General features: G+C 43.5%; 1 protein-coding gene across 1 annotated transcript in view; it reads left to right on the top strand.

Moving 5' to 3' along the window:
- kcnn3 (potassium intermediate/small conductance calcium-activated channel, subfamily N, member 3) overlaps window positions 1–24,257 on the top strand; it is a 47,078-nt gene extending 22,821 nt beyond the window's left edge. The window contains exons 4-10 of the mRNA XM_047599135.1: window positions 3,696–3,992; window positions 5,049–5,170; window positions 7,843–7,984; window positions 12,235–12,345; window positions 19,061–19,188; window positions 20,249–20,318; window positions 21,164–24,257. Of these exons, the coding sequence (XP_047455091.1) occupies window positions 3,696–3,992; window positions 5,049–5,170; window positions 7,843–7,984; window positions 12,235–12,345; window positions 19,061–19,188; window positions 20,249–20,318; window positions 21,164–21,619 (1,326 nt within the window). The 3' untranslated portion in view covers window positions 21,620–24,257. The remainder of the gene's footprint in view (window positions 1–3,695; window positions 3,993–5,048; window positions 5,171–7,842; window positions 7,985–12,234; window positions 12,346–19,060; window positions 19,189–20,248; window positions 20,319–21,163) is intronic.
- The last annotated feature ends 2,372 nt before the right edge of the window (window positions 24,258–26,629 follow it).

Here is a 26,629-nt window from a genome sequence, read left to right as displayed (position 1 = left end):
AATCCTCTGTTCGCTCTCTCCCTGTTGCTGTTTTTAGACTTTCTAACGGCAAACTCTGCAGCGTTGCACATGCACACACGTCAAATGTGCACCTTTCCTCATTTCTCACGCTTTCCAACACTTCCTTTTCACTTCAGTGAACCCTCTCCCCTTCCTCTTCTTGTTCGTCTACACAGAAACAGCCACAGGGGTGTTCCCTCAGAGCTGCAATTATAGTCAGGGAACACGCGTTATCCTCTCTGAATATTCACATATATCAGGCCGTGTGAATCTGTGCTTGTGAGTGTTTGGCTCGCCCCACTTATTCTCTTACTCTTCCAGGGATTTCCATGCTGTCGGACCTAGACGTTCCCCAGGGTCGTTTTTGTGCGTGTAAAAGTATGTGCGCGTGCTTTTCAGCGTTGCCACACTCTCCTTCAGTGATTATGACAGCCTCTGTCCCAGACTTAGGTTTATTCTCCGTTCCCCCCGTGGGAAATGGAGACTTAAGTCAGATTTGCATGCGTCAACCTCTTCTTTAGAGTGTGCGCCGCATTCGACACCATCGCCTGCGTGCGCGTACGTGCATGTGCGCATGCGTGCATGCGTGCCAACGTGGCCCCGTGTTACTCGCATGGCAGAGCGGCCGGCACCGCTCCTGGTTCCGTCATGAGAGACATCGGCAATCAGGGAGTTAACCTGATTTACAAAGGTATGATGGCCCGGAGGGCAGCAGGAGGCACGGATGGATGGATGCATGGAAGGATGGAAGGGTCACAAGCTCCACCAGCAGGTCGCAGATGTAGCGCTGGGAGCGTGTGGCGGGGAAGGGTGGTGGTGGGGTGCCTGAGGTGGAGACTGTCCTCAGACCTCACACCTTCACCTGTAGGGAGACCTCGGTCTATCTTTAGTGCTGCCATTTTCACACTTTTCCACTCTTCCTTTTGGTCTCCCTTTGCTCCTGCTGGGTTTGTTTTTACTTTGACCTGCTTCTGTCTCGTCTGCTGTCGCCCGCTCTCTGCCCTGTAATGCCACAGTTTGTTAAAATTTTGAGAACCAGAGACCACTTTTTTTCTTATTCTTATTCTTCCATGATCTTATTTGTTTCTCCCTGTGGGTTTTCTCTTTATTTTCACCTGTTCTCTGACATTTTCTCCTGATAGACACAAACATATAGACAACCCCCTACCTACGTACTTTTCCACACCCGTCCTCCCTCATCCACTCCCTTTCGCTCCTCTGTCCTGGTCATGCAGGGCAGTGGCACTCACTCACTCCCATTGACAGATTACTTTCCTAATGGAATTTAATTATTTATCTCTTCCTCATGGCGATTTAGCCAGGAAAAGACCGACAGCACGAGTGTGCGGGAGGACAGGAGGGGAGGGCGAAGGGAAGAGGAGCTCATTTCCTCCAGTGGCAAGACACTGGATCACCTCCGCTTTGATTTGGAGAAATGTCATTCAGCAGTAGAAGGAACGGGAGTGAGGGATGATGGAAGGAGGAAAACAGAGAGGTAGATGGACTAGGGGAAAAAACAGAATGAATGGCGACAGGTGAATGAATGTACATGGCTTCTAGTGCATAACAAACGCACAGGAACAAGGAGACTTAAACACAGCTATACATACCTAACTCCAGTCATCACCCTAACTTTAGCCTGAACCCTGAGATTCAGTGGTTTAACTTAGACGGACCATTTTTGTTTTTGCCTCCGACAGTAGGTGAGTCTCCGTAATGTGACAGCATGAACAGATTTTTTTTTTCACCAGAATGTCATCAGTCACACACATGCACGTAAACCTTTTCAGATTTCTGCAGAACATGAGTGGTAAGCAACCTGCCTGTGCTTTCTTCTCTGTACCTCTTCGCTCACTGTCGAACACACCTCAGTCTTTTTTTTTCTCGTATCTCCCTTTCCTCCCATCTTACCGTCTCTCCGCTTTCTCTCTTTTTGATTCTCCCTCTCTCTCTCTCCCTCAATCTCTCTTTCTCTCCCTCTCTGTCTCTCTCTCTCTCTCCCTCACTGGGGATCCTAATTAAGCTTGGCTGCTCTTTGATGTTGTCGCCTTGGCAACAGTCACCATGACGAGGCTGGGTCTGCACACTCTCTCCAACTCGCCCAGGCTTACACAAATACACACAAGTACAGTACACGCGCATGCACACGTAGACATGCAAATGCGTGCACACATGCACACGCTCTCTGAAATCATTAATGAATACAGTCAGCCTTTGACCCTCGGCTCAAACGATAGCTTACACTGAGGCTAAGGTGTGTGTGTGTGTGTGTGTGTGTGTGTGTGTGTGTGTGTGTGTGTGTGTAAGTTGCGCATGCATGTGTGTGCACACATGTACTCAACGTGTGTGCACACACATGGAACAACAGCAGAACAAGGAAAACACACACCGCCCTGCCGCGCCTGATATAGATAATGATGTACTCTGTAGCGTGTGCATCCATAGGTGGCTGAGGAAGCGCTCCAGTCCGGTTTCGCGGCGACAGCGACCAGCTGGCTGTGACAGAGCTGTCATGGCCGCTTGCTCCGACGTTTGACCCGCTCTTGTGTTTGTGTTGTTTTGCTAAATAAATGTTTGTGTGGGCCAAAAGCCCTTGAGATGAATCATGTGGTAAAGAGCAATTGTTAGCACTGGCACTTTCTCCAGGCAGTACAGCATCTGGTAAACTCAGCTGATTTACTGTAGGGGAGTTCCTCATCTCTTTCCCCGTGCCCCAACCTTTCTGTTTAGTCTCCCTTTCACTCGCTGCTGCTCTTTGTCTTTCTCTCTCTCAAGATATTTTAGTGCACAGCTGAGTTCCACCGTTGTGCTTTAAGAAGTAAAACAATGTGTTTCTATCGCAAACTAACATGCTTCAGAAATATATTCTTCTTGATTTTTGTGATGCATTTGCCTTGTGTTAACAAAGTAAGCCCTCTTGTATTGTCTAAAAAGGGTGGGGGGGGGGGGGGGGGGTGTTTTTGCAGTGCCCTGATATTTCCTCGCTCCTATCTTTGTCTCTTCATTTCCTCTGTACTTCATCTATCTCTTTCCACTGCCTGCTCCTCTCATCAACCCCACCACCTCCTGCCCCACCCGCAGCTCCTGCCAGCACAGCTTGGAGGAGGGCTCCCATAATAAAGCCCCGCTCTTACCGCTTTCTTATAATGACCGCTCTGGTGACAATATCAGGAGCAGCCACCCCAATTACGAGCACAAAACACCAACATGGGAGGAGGGAAAGCTGCAATTAAAATAACATTATTGGGCATTTGCCCGTGGGGCTAACGGTGTAATGGCCTCTTTTTTAAAAATAACAAACAAACAAAAAAAAAGCAATAATGATAATAATAATAATATTGTGATTTGTCTAAATGGAAACCTCTTTTGCTCAGGAGCCACCGCTCCAGATGACTCAGCATCTTTGGTTTAATTTCAGCAAGACGAGGAGAGTTGCAGGTTATATGAAAATGAGCCAAAGCACTGTGAGGAGACTGAATAGATTACTGATTAAATGGACGGTGTTTTTCATCTCAGGAAAGACATTTACTCTGAATTGCTGCTGGTTTCTCTAATCATCATATCAGTCAACTGTACTGATGAGAGGATTGTGTCAGCCAAGAGTGGTGATGAAAAGTTTTCACGGTGGCACATTAAAAGAAGCGCAGTTCCCGCTCCTCCACTTGACTCTCCCCGTGTCCTTCCTGTCCCCACAGCTGTTCGTCATCGACAACGGAGCCGACGACTGGCGCATCGCCATGACGATGGAGCGGGTTCTGCTGATCGCCCTGGAGCTGCTGGTGTCGGCGGTGCACCCGGTGCCTGGGGACTTTAAGTTTCAGTGGCGGGCACGGCTGGCCTTCTCATATGCACCGTCGCAGGCCGAGGCTGACCTGGACATGGTGCTGAGTGTGCCCATGTTCCTGCGCCTCTACCTCATCGCCAGAGTCATGCTCCTGCACAGCAAACTCTTCACAGACGCCTCCTCCAGGAGTATAGGTGCCCTCAATAAGGTCAGAAAGGTTTTGCATTTGCAGTCGCGTGTCTGTGCATTCAAAGGTGCGGCTGGCGAAGGTTTAGCTGGAAAGAGGTGAGGGAGTTGTAAAGGTATTAAGGTCAAGAGTCCTCTCATCTGAATTAAATCTGTGTGCGCTGTCCCTTTTATCCCTCTATCTTTGTACCTATCTCGAGTCATTCCTTTGCCTCTGTCATTCTAGTCAGCCTGTTCCTTTTCATATACCAGTTCAAATCCCCTTCCCCTTCTTTTGTTATCGCTGTGTATAAAGTCTTAGATGTAAGCTATGGCAGATCTTTCACAATATAATATGAGATGGGAGCGTGAAATGGGAACACGATATTGCATACGGCTCAAATGGGCCATGAAAAGAAAGGACCGGAATGAGTGTACAATATGAGTGTGGAGAAATGCGTGCAAGGCATACAATAAATGATTGGTGCCACTTCTGTAACGACTTTCAATGATAAACATTAATGCACGAGCAGGAAGCAGAGACGTCGCACTTTAAGGACGTATGCAAATTAGGCGGAGGGGAGGAAGGCGGTGGGAGATTTGGGGCCGATACCGGGTGAGTAATTTAGCGAGTTGGGAGTGTGACTGCGAGGGCACTATTCTGACCCTCAGACTAGAGTGATGGGAAGAGGAGGTGAAGCTGCCATTGAAGTGCGGCTCTGAAATGACAACTCATTTACCAGCCGCTTTAACCTTCCGAGGCTCAGCCATCAAATGATCGGTCTGCCAGGAGTTGATGGTCTGCCTCTTATTGACAACTGAGCCATAGATTAAAACTACACTGAAATGGGCCAATTACTCAAAGACAATGTATAACTCGACCCGAGTCAGAGGGCAAGTCCCGATCTCGACTCCAATTACAGTAGAGATTCTCTGAGTGCTCCAGCTATCAAAAGATGCTTAGAAGACTAATTAGTAAAACACCCAGTCTGTGTGGGGAAACAGAGTACAGGATGAGATTTCCACCCAGCACAATAATAACTCTCAGTACCATTTATCAGCTGCGCTACACTGATTATGTGTGTTCTGTGTATTCCAGGTCCATTTTAACACACGGTTTGTAATGAAAACACTCATGACTATCTGCCCCGGGACGGTGCTGCTGGTCTTCAGCATCTCTCTGTGGATCATCGCTGCCTGGACCGTACGAGTTTGTGAGAGGTCGGTGCCAAAGCTGGTCTATTTTTTTTTTTTGGTTTTGTTTTTATTGTGCGTGCGTCACAGTGCGAATGTTAGGCTGCGATTGGACAATGAGTTTAACTACGCAATGAAATTTAATTGGCAGGAAATTTAATCTGGGACATCTGCGCAACATAATCCATCTTTAGACTTCAGTTTATGAGGCTTTCTCACCAGTTGTACGCTTAATTTGATCCAGTCAGTTGAGTTGTTACTTAATTTGTGTGTGTTTTTTTTTGTTGTTCTATATGCAATCTTTTGTAAAACATAGAAATATTAATATGACAGTGTTAAGGAAAAACCTGAATTAACAGTTTTGCTGATGTTGTTTTGCACACTATGATGTACTTTAACACTGGGGTCTTCAACGTTTTTCAGGCCAAGGACCCCCAAACTGATGGAGAGATTAGTTAGAGACGTATTATATTTATTCTATATCAATCTCGGCCTCGTGCTATTTATAAACTTACATATTATTTTCATTTTGCATTCAATATTAAGCTTTCCCTTATCCCTTTACTAAAATATCTCGAATTCATGTATTTAAAGAAATTTTAAATCTGTTGGGGAAAAATATATGAAGAATGTATCATCAACCACCCCGACCTCCCGCAGTACCTCTGCGGACCCCCTAGGAGTCGCGGACCCCCCGTTGAGGCTTTAAATTTTATCAAAAACCAAATAGTTGTCAAATATAATACATATTGAGCTTGAAATAATCTGAAAGGGCCTATTTGTCCTGTGGAGCAAAGGCTACCGCTAGTAGTTGTTCATCTTAGCTTAATCGAAGTAGCAAGCAGCCTGACTTGCCCAAATGTAATAGAACCTTCCTGAAAGAAGCTCCAACGCTCACTAATAACAATGTTAAATCTCACTCACTGATTGTACAAATGTACAAAAAGATGTGCAGCGCTACTGCTGCCTGGAAATGGTGCTTGCTCAGTGCGTGATTACAACACGAGAAGCCGAGTACAGATGCGGCTTCGGGTGGTAACATTAGCATCGTAAATCATGAGAACGTTGCTGCTACGTCTAAAAGCAACAAAGGCTGACAGTTAATATGTTGGCAGCTAATAATGTAATGTAGGTAATGCAGTGGCACGGTGACATAATGAGTGGAAGTCGGCATGCTCCTCAAACATATGCAATTCCAAAACTATTATGAAAATAATGACTTACCCTCCACCTAAAAAATAAACTTCCATGTCACTTCTGAAAACGTCAGCTAACACTTAACATCTCATTAACACTGAGCTTTCCAAAAACTAAATCCAACAAGAGGGAGGCGTTTATATGGATTCTTCCTGTGAACATGATGAACTGCATCACGTTGCATTTGAAGGCACCATATTTCTTGGCTGGACATAGTGACTCCCTGACGTTTCTGTAAGGTTGCCAGGCAACCGGCAGTGATTCTCAGTCATTCAGACAAGACGCATTTGGATGTAGTTACCTTCGGACAGAGCCAGGCCGCTTGTTGATTCGTATGCTAGGCCAAGAAGACCTTCGAAGACCTGTATTTAACAGAGTGAGTGTCAGTGTCAGTCTTCTCATCAAACCACCTGCAAGAAAGCAAATAATAAGTCATTTTATACAAAAAGTATTTTTGAAAATGTCAGACTATCACTTTAATTAAAAGATGTTTTGCAGGAGGAGACATAGTTAAATCATTAGTTGATGCTATTAAATGCTTTTCATACATTATAATGTGATCCATTATTGTTTGTTCTCATGCTGCTAATCAATCCTAAATATGGGTGTGATGGGGGGTTCCAATAAGGTGGCCTGTTCACAAAGGGAGAGGAGAAATATTTCCCTTCGTCCTTGCAGCGTTTGTTTTCTTTCATGTTATGGATTTTCTTTTGACATGCGCATGGAAAGGAATTGATATTGTACTTAATATAGAAGTAAATATATGGCTGTGCAGACTAGTGATTTATTTTATTGACTATTCTTTGATCCAGAAGGCCGATGCTCAAAAACGAAAGAGACTATGCCATATGTGTCCCTCTGTTATTGGGGGATGGCGGCGCAAACTCTAAATCGAACTGTTCAGCCACATTTAGAGACCGATCGTCTAATTGGTTGAGTTATGTAACGTTATTGATGTACCATGAATTGGAAGGCTAAGCGTAGCTGGGCCTTCCGATGTGTTCAAATGCTTATGGCGATAATCAAGGAAATATGGGAAAATGTCAGTTGGTTAATAAGCTTGATTAAATGCATCATTGCCCGGCTGCTGGGAATCCCTTGTTTGGTCCACATCCAACTTTAATTGGCACTTCCTCTCCTGTGCAAATTAATGTAAGAAAAAAAAAAATTGCCACTTACACATCGTGTCTCCGAAGAATGCAGGGTTCGGAGTATCTGTCGCCAACATCCAAGGTTACATTTTCGTTTTCTGTCGGTTTGTTTTGAAAGAACAACTTTGTCTCAAAGCAGCGCAAGCTTTGGTTGCTATGGTAACTGTGTTGCGTGTAGGGCAGGAGCGATGGTGGCAAGGGATGCAGTTATGTGTTTTGTTCTGTTTTGACTTTGACACCCACATTTGCAGACAGGACCCGTGGTGTTTTTATTATTACTTATATATATATATATATTTCCCATTGTCCAGCTTTATACCCTGAACACACTCCTGCTGCTTTTCTTTTTAGGTATCACGATGCCCAGGACGTGACCAGTAACTTCCTGGGAGCCATGTGGCTTATCTCCATCACTTTCTTGTCCATTGGCTACGGAGACATGGTTCCTCACACTTACTGTGGCAAAGGAGTCTGTCTGCTCACAGGCATCATGGTGGGTACATTTCGTCTCCTTCCTCTGTCTCTCCTCTCTCTTTTAGTCTCGCTCGCATGCCCTCCCCGTGGCGCTGCCCTCCCTTGTTCAAAGGTCAGCAGATTAGAGCGCATACTGTCATCTGAGAGAGAAATTCTGCCATTTGTATAATTTGGGCAATCCTCTCTGAATTAGCTTGCATCTGTGCTTCTGTGTGTTTTGGGCGTGTAGGCGTGCAAACAAGAGCATGTTAGTGGTTTTGTGTGTGTATTTGTGTGCGTGCTATTCCCTTGTCTGTCCTCATTGCATAATGAAGGTCCTACCTTTCAGTGTGCCATGTCCTCCCACTCTCACTTTCTCTCTTTCTCCATCAGTTTTTCATTTTCCTTCTCTACGACTATCTCTATATCTCCCTCTATCCTTTCTCTCTCTCTCTCTCCCTTAGCCCGTCTCCCCTTCCCTGAGGCCATGTGTTTATTTCTATCTACCGTCCATCTGTTAGTATCAGTGTTTAAGCTGCCGACTGCTCCTCTATTTGCTTCACTTCACAGGTGTTCTTCCCTCCTCCAAATATTCTCCCCACTCTGCCTTACTTGCCTCTTTTTTTGTCTTTGTCACATTTTCTGCTCCTCCTTTGTCATGCTGTCTTTGTCTTCTTCATTTCTGTCTCTCCGTTGTTGTTTTTTTTTTTTTTTTTTATGAAACAGCCTGTCTGTTTTGGAAAATTGTCCAAGTGGGCAAATTGTTTAGTGATTTCAATGTACGCTGTTCTTCTCTGAAAGAAAATGAAAGAAAATTCTTCAGTTCTTCTCCAAGGTTTTTTTTCAGCGGCTAATTGTCACAGAATTTCAAATTCAATATTCCATCAGGTGTGGGAGCTATTGTTGATTTGTATGTAAAGGAACGGGGCTAAGAAACAACATGATGTCTGGGAATGCTTCTCTCGTCGTGGGGTTCATGATTTGAGTTGCCAAAGGGGAGCGTGGAGTGAGTGATAGAAGGCTGTGCGCTGACAGGAAGCTGAATGTCACTGCTCAGTGGGTGCTCATTTGAGTTGGGGGAGGGGGGGGGGGGGAGGTGGCCTGCCTTTTTTAAACAAATTAAATGATTACATTGCCTTTCAGGGTAGCAGACTTGTGCACTGCGTTTCTAGCGAGCGCAACATTATAAATTGGTTTCTCAAAATGGCATCCCTGCAACAGGCAAAGGAGCTCGGTTGAGGCGTGTGAAATATTATTCTCCATTAACTAAATACGCCGCGTTTGGCCCTGTTGTATTTTTTTTTTAAAACAAAAAAAACTGGGACAATCGTTACACATAAGCTTTTAGTCACAGAAATAATGGCGGCTTTTTAAAAAGCCCCCTTAAAGAGTCATCGGATCAGTCAAGTTACATGGTAAGATGTGATTATGTGACCACTGTCTGAGTGATTATAAAACATGCAGCAGAATGTTTTATCAAGGAAACAGAACAATAGGCAGCTAAAATGGCCTTTTATTACCATTACGGCAGCAGTCTTTTGTATCTCAAACTTACTCTTAGATCGTGTTGGCGTACACCAAAGGTCAAGCGGCAGCCACCCTATCACAGCCAGTTGAGTAGTGCTGGATAATGGTTCAAATAATCAAGAGAGCAGTTCAAAAGTCTTTTAAAATAACTCCCTAAACTCCATTCATTTTTTTTTCTCCTCTCCATCTTCTGGCGTGTGTGCTCGTACTCCCAAAAACCGCCGTGCGTATTCTTTCATCCTTGCCGTGTCCAGCCTCTCCGTATTTGCCAGCTCACCTACTTTCTTCACTGTGTCGTCCATTAAATGTGTGAATAAACACGCGCTTTCGCAAAAGACACACACACGCACTCACACGCAGACCCCCATTTTCTGGGTGAATCATCCATGTTTGAGGCAGAGTACAACTCTTACTGGAACACAAAGACAGACACGAAACAGGGGGTGGATGCAGCGCGCCCCAAGCCCACTGCTACAGACTGCATCCTCCACACGGCACTGACACAGAACTTGACATACACTTTTGGTGTGACTCCCACACACACTACACGCACACACAAACGCACTACACTCGTCAGAGTGGTCAGAGTGTTTTATTTTTGTTGGTCATCAGAGAAGGTGGTAGGGCAGACTACAGTGAAGTGAATACAGTGAGCGGCTTTCTTTTGGAGTTAAACACAGACACATGTTAGATGATGCAGTTCACACACAGACGTGTGCATTAATGCAGTGGTCAGTGACAAAGGCGCCCATAAGTGAAGTCTGGTGTATGAACTAATTAATGAATACCATCGTTAGTAAAGACACAGTTGAAATATATCTTCATGGAATTGCTGCTAAATACTACGCATTAATCCTGCATTTAAATGGGGATGTGGGTCTTTGGGTTAAAGAGATGCAGAGTAGCTATCAATTCATTAAAAAAAAATAATTTACCCCCCTCTGTCCCTCTGTGTGGCCCCGCCAGCTATTTTTAGGAGCGATTTTGTGCTGGTTTTAAAGCCGAGCTTTTACCTGGAGTGCGTGGATGTTACAGAGAAGCACAGACGGGTGATTCCCTGTTTTCTGACAGCTAGGTAGATGGCTGCGCTGTACTGGATGAGGAAAGGGAGACACCCAGGTGTATGCAACGAATCACAGCGGCGTAGCCATCATTAGCCGTGTCACTCTACGGAGATTGCACAGGGAACCCTGCAGGAATCAAATGGATGCAGGCGTGTGTGTATATATATATATATATATATATATACATATAAACAAACTCTCACACACACACACACATGCACACTGTCACTAACATGTCCATACACATGCACTGAGAGCCTACTTCGGGAAACCAATCAGTCCCCCGCTGTTTCTGACCGAGGAGGACAATTTCAAGCACATGCACAAACACAAACACACAGTTGTGGTCCTGCCCCACATGCTGCCCTTGTACATTTTGTGCCGTTCCCTCGTTGAGGGCTCTTTTCTTTCACTGAACGCACATGTATGAATGCTCGATGGGTCTTCCATTGGCTCCCATCATATTTTATTCATAGTTGTTGAATAAACACAAATAGAGTGGATGAGTGTATAGACGTGGGCTCTTATTGCCTGTTTGTGCGTTGCATCTTACTGAACCCAGCCAAAGTTATTTTTGGCAGACCTGTCTTGTCGTTCAAGAGTTTGCACGGTGAAGCCTCGGCTATTTCCTGCACGCTTCAGAACGCCGCACGCTTCCTCGCTCTACCTCTCTAACTCGCCGCGTTTTTCCTCCTCATATTTCTCTCTTCTTTTCTTCCGTTCTCTGCCCGCCGTGAGAGGCGCGCGCTCGCACGCAGGAAGGGAGCCACTCGTACATTTTCATTAAACACTCTTAATCTTAATTCATTACTTATCAGGCGATATGTGACCTCATTAACATTGCCTTCTTCTCCGTCTTTCTCTCCTCCTGTTTTGTGCACACACACCCTTGCCTCGTGCACTCATCCCTCTCTCCGACCACCCTCCATGTTTCCCTCCTTCCTCATTTATATTTACTCATAGCTCCTCGCCCTCTTTATCTTTTCTTCTCCACTCTCTTTTTTTCTCCTCTTAGTGCCTGCCCCTTCAGAGGAACCTGTGAGCACTCAACATCCTCCTTGAAAACAGTGTCTAATCTGAAAGTTAATTAAGTCTGTCTTCCTCCTTGTGTTCCTGCTCTTCTTCTCCTCTCAAGCGCGTCTTTCTGGTTGAGAGACTGCTGTCACTCTCCTCCAAATGAATTTGCCATATGTCCCATGTGGGTTGAGTTGGAATACAGACAAACTTGTCCATGTTTTACACTTCTACACGTCTTGCAGGCCTCAAGCCTTCGGTGACAGGAGAAGACTGACACCATGTAATTTAGATTGACAGCATCTAATTAAATGAAATTAGGTGGTGTCAATCTTTGGTGTTTTTTTTATTTTTTTATTTATTTTTTTCATCTATAAGGAGCATATTTTTGAGCTACATATAGAGGCAATCTCACACCAGATGGATTGGAAGTGAAAATAGACTTGGCTTGCCTCTGAACATGAGGAAATGTGAATTTGGAACAGAGCGATCCCTCCTAATCCTCTCTTCTCTCTCATTCACTTCTCCTTCTGTCATTCGGCTCACTTCTTCACATTTGTCCTTGCTCCCTTCAATCATCTAGGCTAATTCCCCCGTCCAGAAGCCACAGATTTACCAATTCCTCCTCTGTACGGACTGACTCAGTACTCTGTTTTCTCCTCCCTCCCTCCCTCCTCTCTCTCAGGGTGCTGGCTGTACAGCTCTGGTGGTTGCCGTGGTAGCCAGGAAGCTGGAACTGACCAAGGCCGAGAAACACGTACACAACTTCATGATGGACACGCAACTCACCAAGAGGGTGTGTAGGCTTGTGTGGTGTGAATAAGTATGTTATTCTGTAGCAGAAATAAAACTCAAGTGTAATTTGTCAAGGACACGGCTTCTCTGTAGCTGTAAATTGCGAAAGTGCAGTTTTCGTGCTGTGATCTTGCACTGACTTGTAGGATTTCTTTGGGGCCGAAGCCAGGCTGGACAAGAGCCGGGCTAAACGTCTTGTTCTCTAACCGCGGCTCCTTCACCCTCCCCACCTACTACATCACATCTTCACCGTGTATTGTTGTGACAGAGTGCCATGTTATTTGAGTGAGCGAAGGCAATAAAAGGTCATCTCACTCTCTTAGTTCTGCTCCATCACTTACCGCCCCTTTCTTTCTTTCCATCTCCGATCTTTTTCCTCCCACGTGGCCATCTCTCCACCTCCCCTCTGACATTTGTCTCTCTTACAGTAAATCCTTTTCTTTCTCCCTCTCTCGCAGTCTCTGTCACCTTCTCTCTCCTTCTTCCTCTTTTGCCTTTTTTTTTTTGCCCCCTCGTCGCCTCTTTCCCTCCATCTCTCACCCTCTCCCTCCTCCGGTGCTTTTCAATTTTTCATACAGTTGAAAGACCCAAGTTTTAAAAATAGCTCCCATATCAAATATGTAGGGTACATTATGGCAGCAGAGTTATCTGGGTGGCCGAATGGGGTTGGGTGATCAATAATTTGAATGTGGATAAAATATCGACAGAGGAGCTGGACAGACTCTGTGTCTGCCTGTGCCAGGTTTTCACCTCATCTTCCTGCAGTCTCTGGCTAGGTCAGTCGTAGTGTGTATTCACTAGTGCTTCATGAGTGTGTGTTCGTGTTGTGGAATATGACCACACTAAAGCAAGGGTGCTTTGACATGTTATACTGCAACCGGAAGGAATTGTGATTTTAAGACCCTGGATGAAATATCTATAAAAAAGATTGTGCCATGAAGTTTGTGCGCATATAAAAGTCCCCCAGGGAATAAATCAAAGTGACTTTGGAAATCCCCTGATGTCTCTGAATCCACCACCAACTTACAGATTTTGTTGTCTTTTTTGTTCATAGGCTGTATGAATATAGATGGCGTGTCCCCACTTCCTTGCATTGGTTAGACTGATGCTATTTTCCTGGAGATACAGGGGCTGCCATCTTGCGACTTGCAGACACCAGCCATACAGAGCCACACTTCACTCGCGTTTTATTCAATTAATATTACACTCTGCTCTATATCCACCAGTTACAAGGAAATGTTGGATTATACATTGTACTTGTTTTTACAAATAGTTTTCACAACGGTCACGGTCCCACGAGACAGCTTTATGTAGTGGTTGGCATGGCAACTGGTGGTTGCCATTATGTCACATCCTGTCTCTATAGCGTCAAATAACTAAATAAACTCTACAAACTAATTAAAAGAAAACTTTATCCAAAATAATGACACGTGAACATGCATCATTACATTAACTATCTGAAATGACTAAAACCATAAGAAAAAAATTATTTGATGTGTATTTTAGTATTTTAGCCCCATCTGCTAACATAGAGTGGGTGGAGCTTATGACCTATACCCCAGCCAGACACCAGGGGGAGCTCTACTCGCTTTGGCTTCACTTTTGAGGGGCAGTTCTGCCAATCCCCCTTTACACAGTCTCTGGTGTAATGTCAGTACAGTTTTGTACAAATATTTTCCTCAGCGTTGCTTTGTGCTAATATTAGCATGTTAGCGTACCCAACTAGGATGCTAAACATAATACCTACTTGACATTAGCATGTTCTCGCCATGATGTTGATTTGTCTTATTAGCATGATTGGGTTAGCATTTAGGTGTAAGCACAGCCTCAGTCTGCTGCTAGTAGCTGTTCCTAAAGATGCATCTTCTTGTTTCAGTACTTCAGATTAGATACATTCATACGACTCATTCAAAAGCAAATGCATGTTAACATCTTGACAGTGTACATTTAATTCATCTTTTTCATCTCTATATATTATTTTTTATTTATGTATTTATAGGTTTATTTATTTTTGCTATTTCAGCTTCATCTCAGTTCATCTTAAAGTTGTTGGAGGCTGTGCTGCAGATGTCTTATTGTACCTGGGTATTGGGACTGTGCATATAGTAAATGTCAGCGTTGCATAAAGCTTTAATCCTACATGTACGCTTATTGAGCTGCAATCTTTCTACATATCCCCTGACATTTGCTGGATCAGGCCAATGGTACACATACACCTCCTTCGCTGACAGATTTTATCATCTCCTAAGAAGCATCATACGCTTCAAAATGACTACGATCTTTGGAACCGGTAAAACGCAATTTTAGCAAAGCTACTCATCAAGGAAGGGAGGTGTCACGCCGCAGTTTCATTTAACACAATGCAGCGTGCTGCATGGCGACATTTCTTTTAAAAGGGCTACGATTTATGCAGTGGTAATTGTCTCCTGCCCTCTATTACTGAGACACCAATCATTGAAGCCGTTGTATGCTCATTGATTTACATAGTTGGTGCCATTCTCTTCCATATCATCTTAACAAGAGAACACAATCAGTCAGGGCTTTATAATGAATAATACAACAATGGACTCTACATCAGGCCATCATCGTATGTGCCCACACACCCAAGTAGAGCGAATAGCACACACACACACACACATTTCTACCTGAGTGAATTGCTGTCAATTAAATGCCAAAGAGTGAATCCCTTTACTCATCTACACGAGCATGATGTGTAATAAGTACTGGGTGTGGTTGTCTACCGGCATCAAAATGTTAAAGAGCTAGACAGCTAAATTTAGAGCAATTCACTTTAGCAAGCTAATGTAGACGCCACACAGTGAAGTTTTCTTTAGACATCTATCTAACCAACGGTTCGTCTTCAGTGGAAATGTGGTACTTTTTTGACACGTACTTCAAAATATTTTCACATTGCGTCTCCTGTGTTGTTTGCTTTCATCTTCTAATCAGTTTCTTTTTAAGCGGCCGTCAGGAAGGAAGTTGAAATCTTATAATCTTGCAATGCAAAAAGGGTGCTGAGGATCTTAAAACCGTATCAGGGAAGGAAGTCGTGCTTCTAAAACGTGATTCAAACTTCAGTGCACACGGTTCATTTTCATGCAGGGTTCACAGAAGTGAAGTCTCTCCCTTTGATGGGATTAACAAATGTTAATTAAATTACATTTAACATGGTCCCCAAGTCGGCCATGTGTGTGCACTGTGAAGTGCTCATGTGTGATGTCAGGTTTTCTTGATGCTGGGTGTTAAAGGTGCGCCTGGCGTCCTGTTCCAGACTGAAGTAGTGGCTCATTCAGAGCACTGCTGGAAGTCCATCTGGTCAGAGTACTCTATCACCCCGAACATTCACGGAGCGCACTCCGAAAAAAAGCAGGACGCGCTCAGAGCAGACGCTAAGTCAGTTGCGTGGCATCTTCCTTTTGATGGCACTACTGTGCCAATTAAATGGTGCTCGCTGACCCAGCTGACCGTGTGAATCTGGCTGACAGTGTCTGTTTCTGAGGTCACAACTTATATTTTAAGCTTTTCAGATTTTGTTACAAATTTCATTTTCAGGCTGGATGTGAATTCTGCCTCCACGCTCAACCCTTGGTAAATCAGAGCCCTTTTAGACGCCCCTGTGGCATTTTTTCAGAGCTTCACCCTCTCTGAATATTCAGAGTGCACTATGGGCCCCGGCCAAGGCGGAGGTGCTGCCATGCCTTCCGGTGTTTACACCTCTAGTCACATGGGAGCAACATTACCTCAGAAGATTTCTGCTGAGTTAGTTTCCTCTCCACACAGTAAGAATAACTAATAAAATAATTTCAACGGACAGAATTAAGTTGATTAAACATGTGTAAAGCCAACAACGGGATTCAGTTCTGATTTTGTGTTTATTCGTTCATTTCATTTCATTTTATCCATTTGTTTCACCTTTAATTGGAACCGTGTCCCTCTGCTTTTGACCTTTTAAGACGTATTTGTACGTGGATGCGGTACCGTGTTTGTGTGTTTTGCCTTCGAGTGTGAGACTTGTCTCTTCCCTTTGTCACCGTGTCTTTGAAGCGAAGGTCAGAGCAGGTGAGGCAACGTGTCACTGTGGCACATGGATGAGGGTGTTGCCAGGGTAAATGTTTATTGCTCTGTGTTGTCCAAGAAAACAGCCTTGTGTCTCTAGCACCATGGCGCCTAATTACTAATTGCATGTGCAGGTCATTAAGGCTTTCCTAGGATGGAGGGAGGGGACAAGCACCCTTTCGTTTCCCTCTGGTGACGCCTCAGTTGCTACGGGAATGAAAGAGAAAACACTAATTAAACATGAAAGTCCCAGTTTTATTTCATGGTAATACTTTTTTATATATTCAAATCAATGCTTTTTTTTCTCTTTTTTTTTTAAAGTGCTGCCTGTAGTGACATCATTCCTGATTGATTCATTCTCTGCAATATGTCATCAGCTGCGTAACACGCTGAGATGTGGGAACCCCTTGCCTTAACAGATTTCACGTGTACCTGCCATAAGGTGTGCTATGTAGGGGGGCAGCCAGAACAGATCTTTGACCCAAACCAACCATATGGTCCCAACATGGCTGCCCAAGTACAGGCCATATGGTCGGGGGGGAATGACTTATGCTGGTGCATCAATTTACCATTACTGGTTCTATATTATTTCATAGGAAGATAAAATAAAATGAGGAGCATGGTGGTCTCAGTCACTGTTGTTTGCCCACGCAGCTGTTTCCAGTATTTAAACGACGGCGGATGCTTTACAATCATCTAAATGAAAGGGCTCTGGAGCGGCAGGACGCTGGACAGGTGTTGGAAGTTTGTGTGAAAACGTACACAGTGAGCCAGCCAGACAGAAACGACACGCCGCCATTCATCATGTTTCACTCACCCTGCAGTGATTAATCAGCTGATGAACAGGATCTGACATATCAGTTTACTAATGGGCCTGTGGATATGAAAAGTATGGAATGTGCTCTTCTGTAATCTGGTCTGTGATTAAAACTAGACGGACCATATTCTGTTCAAAACGTAATCGAGTTAAATCGACTTGTTACAGAGCATCATTTGCAGGCAGTCGCTGGTAACTTTTCCAACAGTGTTTGCATTAAAAAAATAAAAATAAAAAATGCAATACTACCATGAAGCTATTGATGTCATGACATCTGTGCTGTAGGCTCACTGACAACATGCCATAGTTGTGATGCCTTTTGGTTGTGATCTTTGCAGCCCTGTCAGTGCCTGTCTTTGCTCCATGGATAAGAGTTGTGTAATCCCAGTGATACACCCTGAGAGACGGGGCTTTCAAAAATAGCACGTTTTACATTTATATACACATGTCATGGCATGTTCATTTACATAAATATATGCTTTTTTTTCATTTTGTTGAGATGTATTATTTTGAGAGATTTACTTACGACTTTTCAGTAAAGAACCTGCTGAGGGAAGAATGAATACATTTGTAAGGCTGTCATTAATATTGACTTGTAACATGAATAATTACATTAATGACATGGGCCTTATGTTTTATCTGTAGTATGTTAGATTAGCTCGTTTTGGTTTGACTTCCTCTGTGTCATTGAAAACACATCTGCAAGGCCCACGGCCTCCTACTCTCTTCATCTGTAGCCAATAGTGTGCGTACGTCTGCATGTGTGTATGTGCAGGCGTGTATGTGAGCGAGCGCTCCTTGACTGCGGTGGATGGGTGCTGATTAGCCGAGCTGCCGGGGTCTTTTGTGCTCCTCAGACGGGGGTATAATTGTTCTTTGTTCGGTGCTCAGCATCTCTTTGAAGTCTCTCATTCAATTTATGTCCTTACAGATTCTCTCTGCTGTCTCCCTTCTCCTTGCTCTCTGGTATCCTCCCTCGTGTATTTCACTGGGTGTCAGACCCCTGTGTTGTAATTGCATAGCAACCTATAGAGATGTACAATACTCGTGAAACGCATAGGAGCAAATGTGAATTCAAAATTAACGTGAAAGAATCGTGATGCCTCCCCACAAAAACGGACCTACGGTGACATTTTCAATTAGTGTTTGATTGACATGAATCACACAGTAATATAATATTCAGATAGCTCAAAGTGAAAGCAGCTCAAGCTTATGTTTGACCAGTCAAAAAGAACAAATTACTCATCTTGCACTGGCTTTCCACAAGTGTGTGTCATTATATGCGCGCTACATTTCTCCAATGTTCCTCCTCTGCAGAGGAATGTCTTTGACAGCTAGTTTAAGAGCAGCAACTCAGCGACCATTGTTTCTTTCAGTTGTTGTCACAGTTAAATAGAAGATCAGTGGTTTTAATGAACTGTGGTGTTCCTGTGCTGAATTACCTCACCCAGCCGAGATAATGTGGGCCCATCTGAGTGAGTCTAAGATATAATGTGGCATGTAGACAGACCAACAGTGTGTGTGAGTGGGGGGGTGAGGTGGGAGGAGGGACTCCTGTTGGTTCTCGTTGCCAATCTCCCTAAGGACAAAGCTGTTTATGCACACAAGAAAAGCATTGGCAAGCACACCAGTATACGTAGAGAGAGACAGAGAGAATGAGGGCAGCCTCTATGAACGGAATGATGGTTTATTTTTTTTTCTTTTCTTTGTATTGAGACAATAGAGAAAGGAGAGAGACGAGAAACAGAGCAGGGGTGGGCAAACCTGTTGCCTGCTCCAGTTGCCAGGGGCTACCTGTTGCTAACAATATGCGTGGATATGTGTGTTTATTGTCTGGGAGCAGATAAAGAATGCAGCGGCTAACGTGCTGCGGGAGACCTGGCTCATCTACAAACACACCAAGCTGATGAAGAAGATCGACCACTCCAGAGTCCGCAAACACCAGCGGAAGTTCCTCCAGGCCATACACCAGTGAGAGCGCACTTCACACGCACACACCCACACGCATGCACTCATGCACAGATGACCACATGCTGCTGGAGATGAAGCCTTTGAAATCAGATACAATGATATGATAAAATGCACGAATCCCTACAACGTGATTCATCATGTACTAAAGGGCCGGTTCAGTCCAGACAAATGCAGTTGCGGGTCTGGACAGTCAGATCATTGTGCAGTGTTAGAGACACTCTGATCATCCACCACTGTGGAGCAGAACTTAATCAAACTTAATAATGTATTTCCGCCATAGCTTTGTTGAGTTGTATTTAACTTTCATCCTGTGTGCTGCGTTGAAATGAAGGGGTCCCTTTAATGTTGCTTCCCCTTTGATTTTTAACTGCCCAGTCAAGACCCGAGAGTATTAACAAGTACCTTCAGAAAGTGTCAAGACGCTTTTAATTGTAACATAGAGCGGGGTAATCCTGGCGCATGTGGTCTGTGGAGGAGAGGCAGACTTCTAAGGACATGGGTACATTTTGTGGTTCAGACTTGTTATTGTAACAGGAAGAAAAGCTCATATTGAGGTGCAGCCTCATGAAATCGGGCTGCACATATAATTATAATGGAAGAAACACAGTTTGGACCAAAAGTTCAACAATTATTATGCTTTTAAAGCTGGACAAGTTCTAGTTTAATTGGACTGCAGTGAAATTATTTATTAGATTTCCATTCATTTAATTCATTGTAGACCTTATGCACCTAATGTTTTCTTGATGATAAATCATTCACTCTAGATATTGAAATAAGTATTATTATACCTGCATTTAGTCTAGACACACGTAAATAAATATAAATATTTTCACCTTTCTGACAAAATTACAGTTTTTCAGAGCTCACTGAGTGCAGGCTGTGTGCGTGCGTTTAAATGTGGGAACACGCTGCAGGTAGAAATGAAGCTGAACTAGGCAAGGTGACCGCTCCAGAGTATTGTTGTCTGCACCCGGAGGGGATTAACTCTCTGGACAGACCACGTCGTATTTGCTGGGCTTCAACTCTGTGCGCGTGTTTGTGTATTTTATCTTGTTTGCAGATTACGCAGTGTGAAAATGGAGCAGAGGAAACTCAGCGATCAGGCCAATACACTAGTGGACCTCTCAAAGGTGAGACACACGCCCGCACACACACACTTGACACACTGTTGACGTGGATTCGTGCGCACAGGTTAGGAACTCGTGCGTAGCCCTATCGCCTCTCGCCCCGAAAAGTAACCCACGGCATTCCTCTGTTTCCACGCTGACCTGCCCATTTCTGTGACTTTGTGTCTCCTAGCAACCAGAACAAGTGTTAAAACAGGGATGACTGAGTGAGAGAGCGAGGAGGAAATGAGAGGAGGGAGGGGAGTGCTCATGTTTTTCTGTTACTGTGTGGGTGTATGAGTGAGAATGTGAGCGCACACGTGTGTATTTGTGTGTGTGTGATTGTGAAGGAGACACACGCACACACACACACACACACACACACACACACACACACACACAGAGGAGAGTGAGTGAGATTCAGGCTTCAATAGGAGGGAGACAAAGATTGAGTTGAAGTGTGTTTCCGAGGAGCTCTGCCTTTAGCACCAAATATTTTGCAATTATGCCATCTCAATGACTCTAGCTCAATTGGCCACTTGTGCATTTACCATGGTTACAGAGACCATGATGTGCTTGGCAGGGACACTCTGTTGCCTTCGTTTCATTCGCTCCGCTCTCTTAGTCTTTCTTCACAACGCTACAATACTCCTCTGTCCTCTCGCCTCTCCTCTAGTTCGACATTAACTCGCTCCAGGACACGTTTTCATTTTGCTGCGCCTTACTGTCTGTTCTCATTCAACCCCAACGATGTTTTAAAACAAACTTTATTAAAAAAAAAAACCCTCATAATCCACTGTATTTGAAATCCTTTATACAAAGTGCTCCGTGTGCACTGAGTCATCCCCGTCTCTGCTCTCCTCCCATAGATGCAGAGTGTCATGTATGAGCTCATGTCGGAGCTAAACGATCGCAGCGAGGATTTGGAGCGCCAAATGCTGTCACTGGAGCAGCGGGTGGAGCAGCTGACCGCTGGCTTCAACGCGCTGCCCGCGCACCTCTCTGCAACCCTCAGCGCCCAGCACGCTGCCCTGGTTCACCTGCTCCGAGAGAGGGATGCGAGGGATGGTCGAGGAGGAGGAGGAGGAGGAGGAGGAGGAGGAGGAGGAGGAGGAGGTGGAGGTGCTGTGGTCCCGCTGTCCCCCGCTGCTTCTTTGTCCACAGCGCCAGCTTCAGTTTCTCCCATCCAGGTCACGCCTCCCGCACCACCCCCAGCACAGGTCTCTACGTTGGCCTTGGAGTCCCCTCTGTCGCCCCCGCCCCTGAGTCCAGACGGGAGCCTGGAGACCAACCCCAGCCCTAACACCTGCACCTCTAGCTGCTGAGGACAGCTCCGAGGCCTAGGAAGGAACGGACATGAGAACTAAACAGTGAGAGAGGCGGGGAGGGCTGCGCTAGTCCTTTCTCTTCAGACTAAATGAGAGAAAAGGGGGGAGGATGAGAGAGATGTGCGGTGATCCTCTGTGAAACTAACGCTCCGTGAGGGAAGGATGAAGACGGGACTATGAGGAGAAATAATGGGATTAAGATGGAGGGCCAGCATGAGTGATGAGACATGTAAGGGACTTTGGGGCGCTTTCCTTGACTAAGGAAGGATAAGAAAAATGGAGATAAAATGGAGACTCTAAAAAGTGTGAGGGGGTGGAAGGGCGTCAAGAGGATGAGAAATGGCGGTAGAGAGAAAGAGGAGGGGGAAGGAGAGGGGAGGAGAAATAACGAGGAATAATTATATGAACTCCTAAATGGAATCCACTCCAATTATCGAAAAAGGCCTTTTATTCTCTTTATCTCTCTATCTTCTCTTTCTCTCCCTCTTTCCTTCCCCGGCTCCAAATCTCTCACTTCCTTCATCAGGAATTAATGACCATGACTTTTTATCCTTATGATGTATTTTCTATCTGAATGCTAATTGTGTGTTAACGAGCATCCCTTTAACAGAAGGTTCGATCAATACGACAATGAGGAAAAAAAAACAACAAAAACAACAAAAAAAAAAACAGCGGCATGCACCGCACACGCAAACACACAAATTATATCCACACATCATCCACGCGACACAACACAACGCAAACAGAAACACACAATCTCTCACGACGCAGACCCTATTCACACAAATAAAAATGAATGCACTAGCCCACAAGATAGAACTAAAGCCTATACTGCCAAGCACTTGATGCACTGTCAATCTCCATATAGCACTGCCAAGCAATGACACACTGTAAAAATGCATCTAAACGACATATGTTTTGTGGGTGTGAGCTAATGCAGTAGTTTAGACTTACAACGTGTAGTTGCGACACTTTAAATACTCAGACGGGAGAACTGAAACCGCTCGCCGAACCACACAAATTACAGATCAAGCTGAAATAAGCTGATGTGATCCTGAAGGACATGAGTCATCATTATGAAGACAGTAGCTGATGGTAAAGTATCCTAACACAACTACAGCAGGACTTTATTACTGCATTCACAGAACTGAACCGACCTGGTGTTTTAAGTGTACTTGTCCTGAAATGAGACTCCCGTGTTTCATTTTTGTGAGCGTTTTATATGACAAAAGCAGAACATGGACAATTAATAGTTCAAGTGCATTAATCGTGGGGTGGTTGTTAGTGAAAAGATTAGATTGTGAGACAGACAATTATAAAACTGCCATTTGAATTGGTTGATCAATTTTGAAGATTACATTTCTAAAAAGCACTGATCAAGTCGGTGCTTCGTGCAAACTCAGTGCTTTACCTTTTGTGCGAGTTCTCATTTTATGTTATTAAGTTGAATCAGTCAACCCGGAGGTCAGACATTGAATCAAAACTTTCTGCAACAGCAATTATACCGATAAATGTTTATTCTTTTACTTGATGAATCTGTATCTGTAGTATCTCTTATTTGCTTTCATTCTCTGAAGAAAAAAAAAAGTTGTGCTTAGAATTACTGAGATATTGCTTTTAATAACATTTGTGTTTTAATTGACTTTTAAAAAATCCTGTATCATTATGAGTTGACATAATTGATATTTTTTTCCGTGCATGGTTCTGCCCATGACCATCCAATGTCAGCAAGATAACCTTACTTACTTACTTACTTACTTACTTGCCATTCTTTTTAAAGCTTGCAGTCCCAAAACAGCTCACTGTTAACATGAATGTATTCTGTGTAAAGAAATACACTCAGAACACTCTCGCTTGCTCGATCACTTAAACTGCCATACAGACAGAGGAACAGACACACACACACACACACACACACACACACACACACGGCACCCACACAGATGGATACACACCTCAACAACCAAAGTGCTCTCTCTTAAATGGACTTCAATAAGAGGCAGGGAACGCTGCTGTCACTGGGGACATAAGATAGCTGGAGGCGTTGCAGATATCTTGACAATATTTCTGAGGGAATAACTGTGAACATCTGGGCATGGACTTTTTACACTGCTACACATGGACTGCTCTAAGACAAATGAAGGTGGACTACGGATGAACACAAGGGAACACAAATATACCTTACAAAGGATAAATGGCCATGAAGGAACAGCTGTTCATGAAATAAATAAAACACAGCCAGATTAAGATTTATCTGAGAGGAGTTATAAAGGTGTGATGGAAACAGGCAAGAGGCAAGCCAACTCTTGCATTGGAGACAATATTGAAAACTATCTTATAGCGACACGCTGTGGCCGGAATACTGAATTACATACGCTTGGAAAATTGTACAGTATGCTGTTAACGAAATCTAGCTTTGTATTGCTTAGTCTTTTCTACCATTATGATTAAACGCAGTTATAGCTGATATCTTACATTATTAAACTATAGTATTCTTCTCATTCGTCATGACATTTATGATATATGTATTATCATACGTTAAATAATTATGAATAAGGGAAGTGCCGTTTGAGGTTGAAATTATTTTGTAATTTTATTTTATCAGAGAGAATTAATAAAGTATATATCTATAACATTACAGCTTCCATGTTTTCTGAGTTCAAGTTTTTTTTTAACATTTGTATTGTTTTAAGCTATTCTGACTTTCCGGTGCTTACTATGAGGAGGGGAGTACCTGTTAGTACCTAACTGCAGGCAACATATATTTATAACATATCCTTGTCAACATATATAAGAAACATAATATCCTCTACTGAGTTAAATGTGACACAGATTATAATTTCATCTACATAATATACATATCTATATATAATTTTTCTAAATGTAATTGGGTCATTTTGTGCATCTCCAGAATACACCAAATACCATAACAGTTATTATGGGTTGTTTTAAAATTGCTTCCGGCATCCTTTCTGTTGTTGCTGTTTTTACATATTTTGTCAGTCACGCCTTTTTTTCACTGTAAGAAGATTAAAAATAAAAAACTTATTTTTGAACCAACGTGGAGGAATATTTACATTATTTGGGTCGCCATCTAGGTTGCCAACCTACGTCACTGACACCACGCAGCTTAGACACGCAGTAGCCGCAATGAGTCACATGATCAATATAGCTCATTAAAGTTCGTCGTATTGTTTTTCAATTTAAGTAGGTGGCGAAACAGTTGAATGGTTTTTAGCTAGCTAGATTAGAAACTTGCTGACTCGTAAACTTGGAAGCTAAATTGTACAGTTTATAAATAATTACAAAAACTAGCTAGCTGCAACACGCTAATTCACAGCAAAAAATAGATATTGTTAAAACATGGTGATAAACCGGAACAATGGCAAATTCAAGCTTATTGCTTCTTTTAGTTAGCCAAAGACAAAAAACAACCCATATACACTGCAGCCTAAGAGGAGACTGGTGAGTAACAAAGCGGTGTCCATGGTCCATTATTTGCTGGTGTGTGTGTATGTGTGTATCTGTGCTTGTCTGAAACCACGTGTCTGACTTCATGAAATGAAGTGAAGTGGAAACTTTCAGGGCCAAAAACCTTCATCAAGTCAGTTTATCTCAATCTGCATGAAGCAGGTAGTTCATACTCCTGGGTCATTGTCTTATCTATCTGCATCTATAACTTGAAATAAACATGGGAAAGAATAGACAGATGTGTTGGACATTTGGGTGATATGTGTGTGTGTGTTTCTGTGTGGCTTAACCTTTGCCAAACACTTGGGTCTCATTTTCTCTGTTGAATCTTGCAAATCACGCAAATCAGCTAAGATGGTATCCTCGTGTTTTCACTAAATGTATCACGAAAGAAAATGCGGTTTCTGACTAAACTGAGAATCGTGTTGTCGTAATAGAAATAAATGTGACTGAATTTTGGTGAGTTTAATTGCGCGTGGAGAGAGTGTGCCCAGCGTACAGTATCTGGTTATATTTGTATTTATTTGTGACAAGAACGTTTGAGGTCGCTGCTTCATTCATGCTGTCGTACTTTTCATTTTTCTGTGATTCAAATTGTGGTCAGAGGTGTTTCTTGCCTGTGAGGGATGAACTCTGTTTGATTGATGATTTGCATATTGCTTGTCAGATGTATGTATTCTAATTGGGTGTGAGCCTGCTTTGACATAGCAGGCCTAGGAAATTGTTAGAGAGGAGTCAAGTGTGCAGTGAATAAGGTCCTTAACAGAGAGCCATGAAGATAGAAGTTCTTTTGTCTTTTGTTTTTGACTTATTTTCTTAGTTTTCACCAATAAAAATGTCTGCATGGATTTGTCCCACTGTTATTGATAGGTTTTAATATAAGCCTATGATAAGCCGCGTAGGCTTATTATATTGTGATAAAGTGATAGTGTGTGAAATAATATAAGGGCACAGTCCAAATAAATTCTATAACTACAACACATATTTAGTAGTTTAGTTTACTGAGATCCTAATGGCTTGTACTGTCTGTTGAGCACGTACCCTATTTACGGGTCTTCTTAGTGTTCTTTTTTCCTTTTTATGGTAATCGCTGACGACATTCAAAGCTATTTAAATTAAACGCCTTCCAGTTAGTTCACACCAATCCTTTCCCAAAGGTGACCACACACTATTCTTGTAGCTTCTCATTGTGAGTAAAATCATTTAAGCATGACGGCCCGGTCACAGTATTCACACCGTCTCTCCTTGACATAGGAAATTGAATGTTATTTTTTCAGGATTCATCTTAACCCAGCCTGTTGTGTGTTCAGCCCAGAGTGAAAATATAAAACAGAGTAACAGAGGTGTGAAAGCCAGATGCAGCTCGCGGCGGTGCTCTGCCCAGGGCACAGCACACATAACCAGATGTGATGAGCTTGTTATCTGTGTTATTTACTGGCAGACTCTGCTGCCCCCGGGGCTTTCATCATCTCTCACAGGCTATGTGAATTTTCATGATTGTGTTCTATAATTTTAGGGCCAGGGTAATGCCTGTAG

This window comes from Mugil cephalus, chromosome 11, assembly GCF_022458985.1.
Source record: "Mugil cephalus isolate CIBA_MC_2020 chromosome 11, CIBA_Mcephalus_1.1, whole genome shotgun sequence".
Taxonomy (NCBI): Eukaryota; Metazoa; Chordata; class Actinopteri; order Mugiliformes; family Mugilidae; genus Mugil; species Mugil cephalus.
Note: the sequence above shows the minus strand (reverse complement) of the source record. Positions and strands in the feature narration are given on the sequence as shown.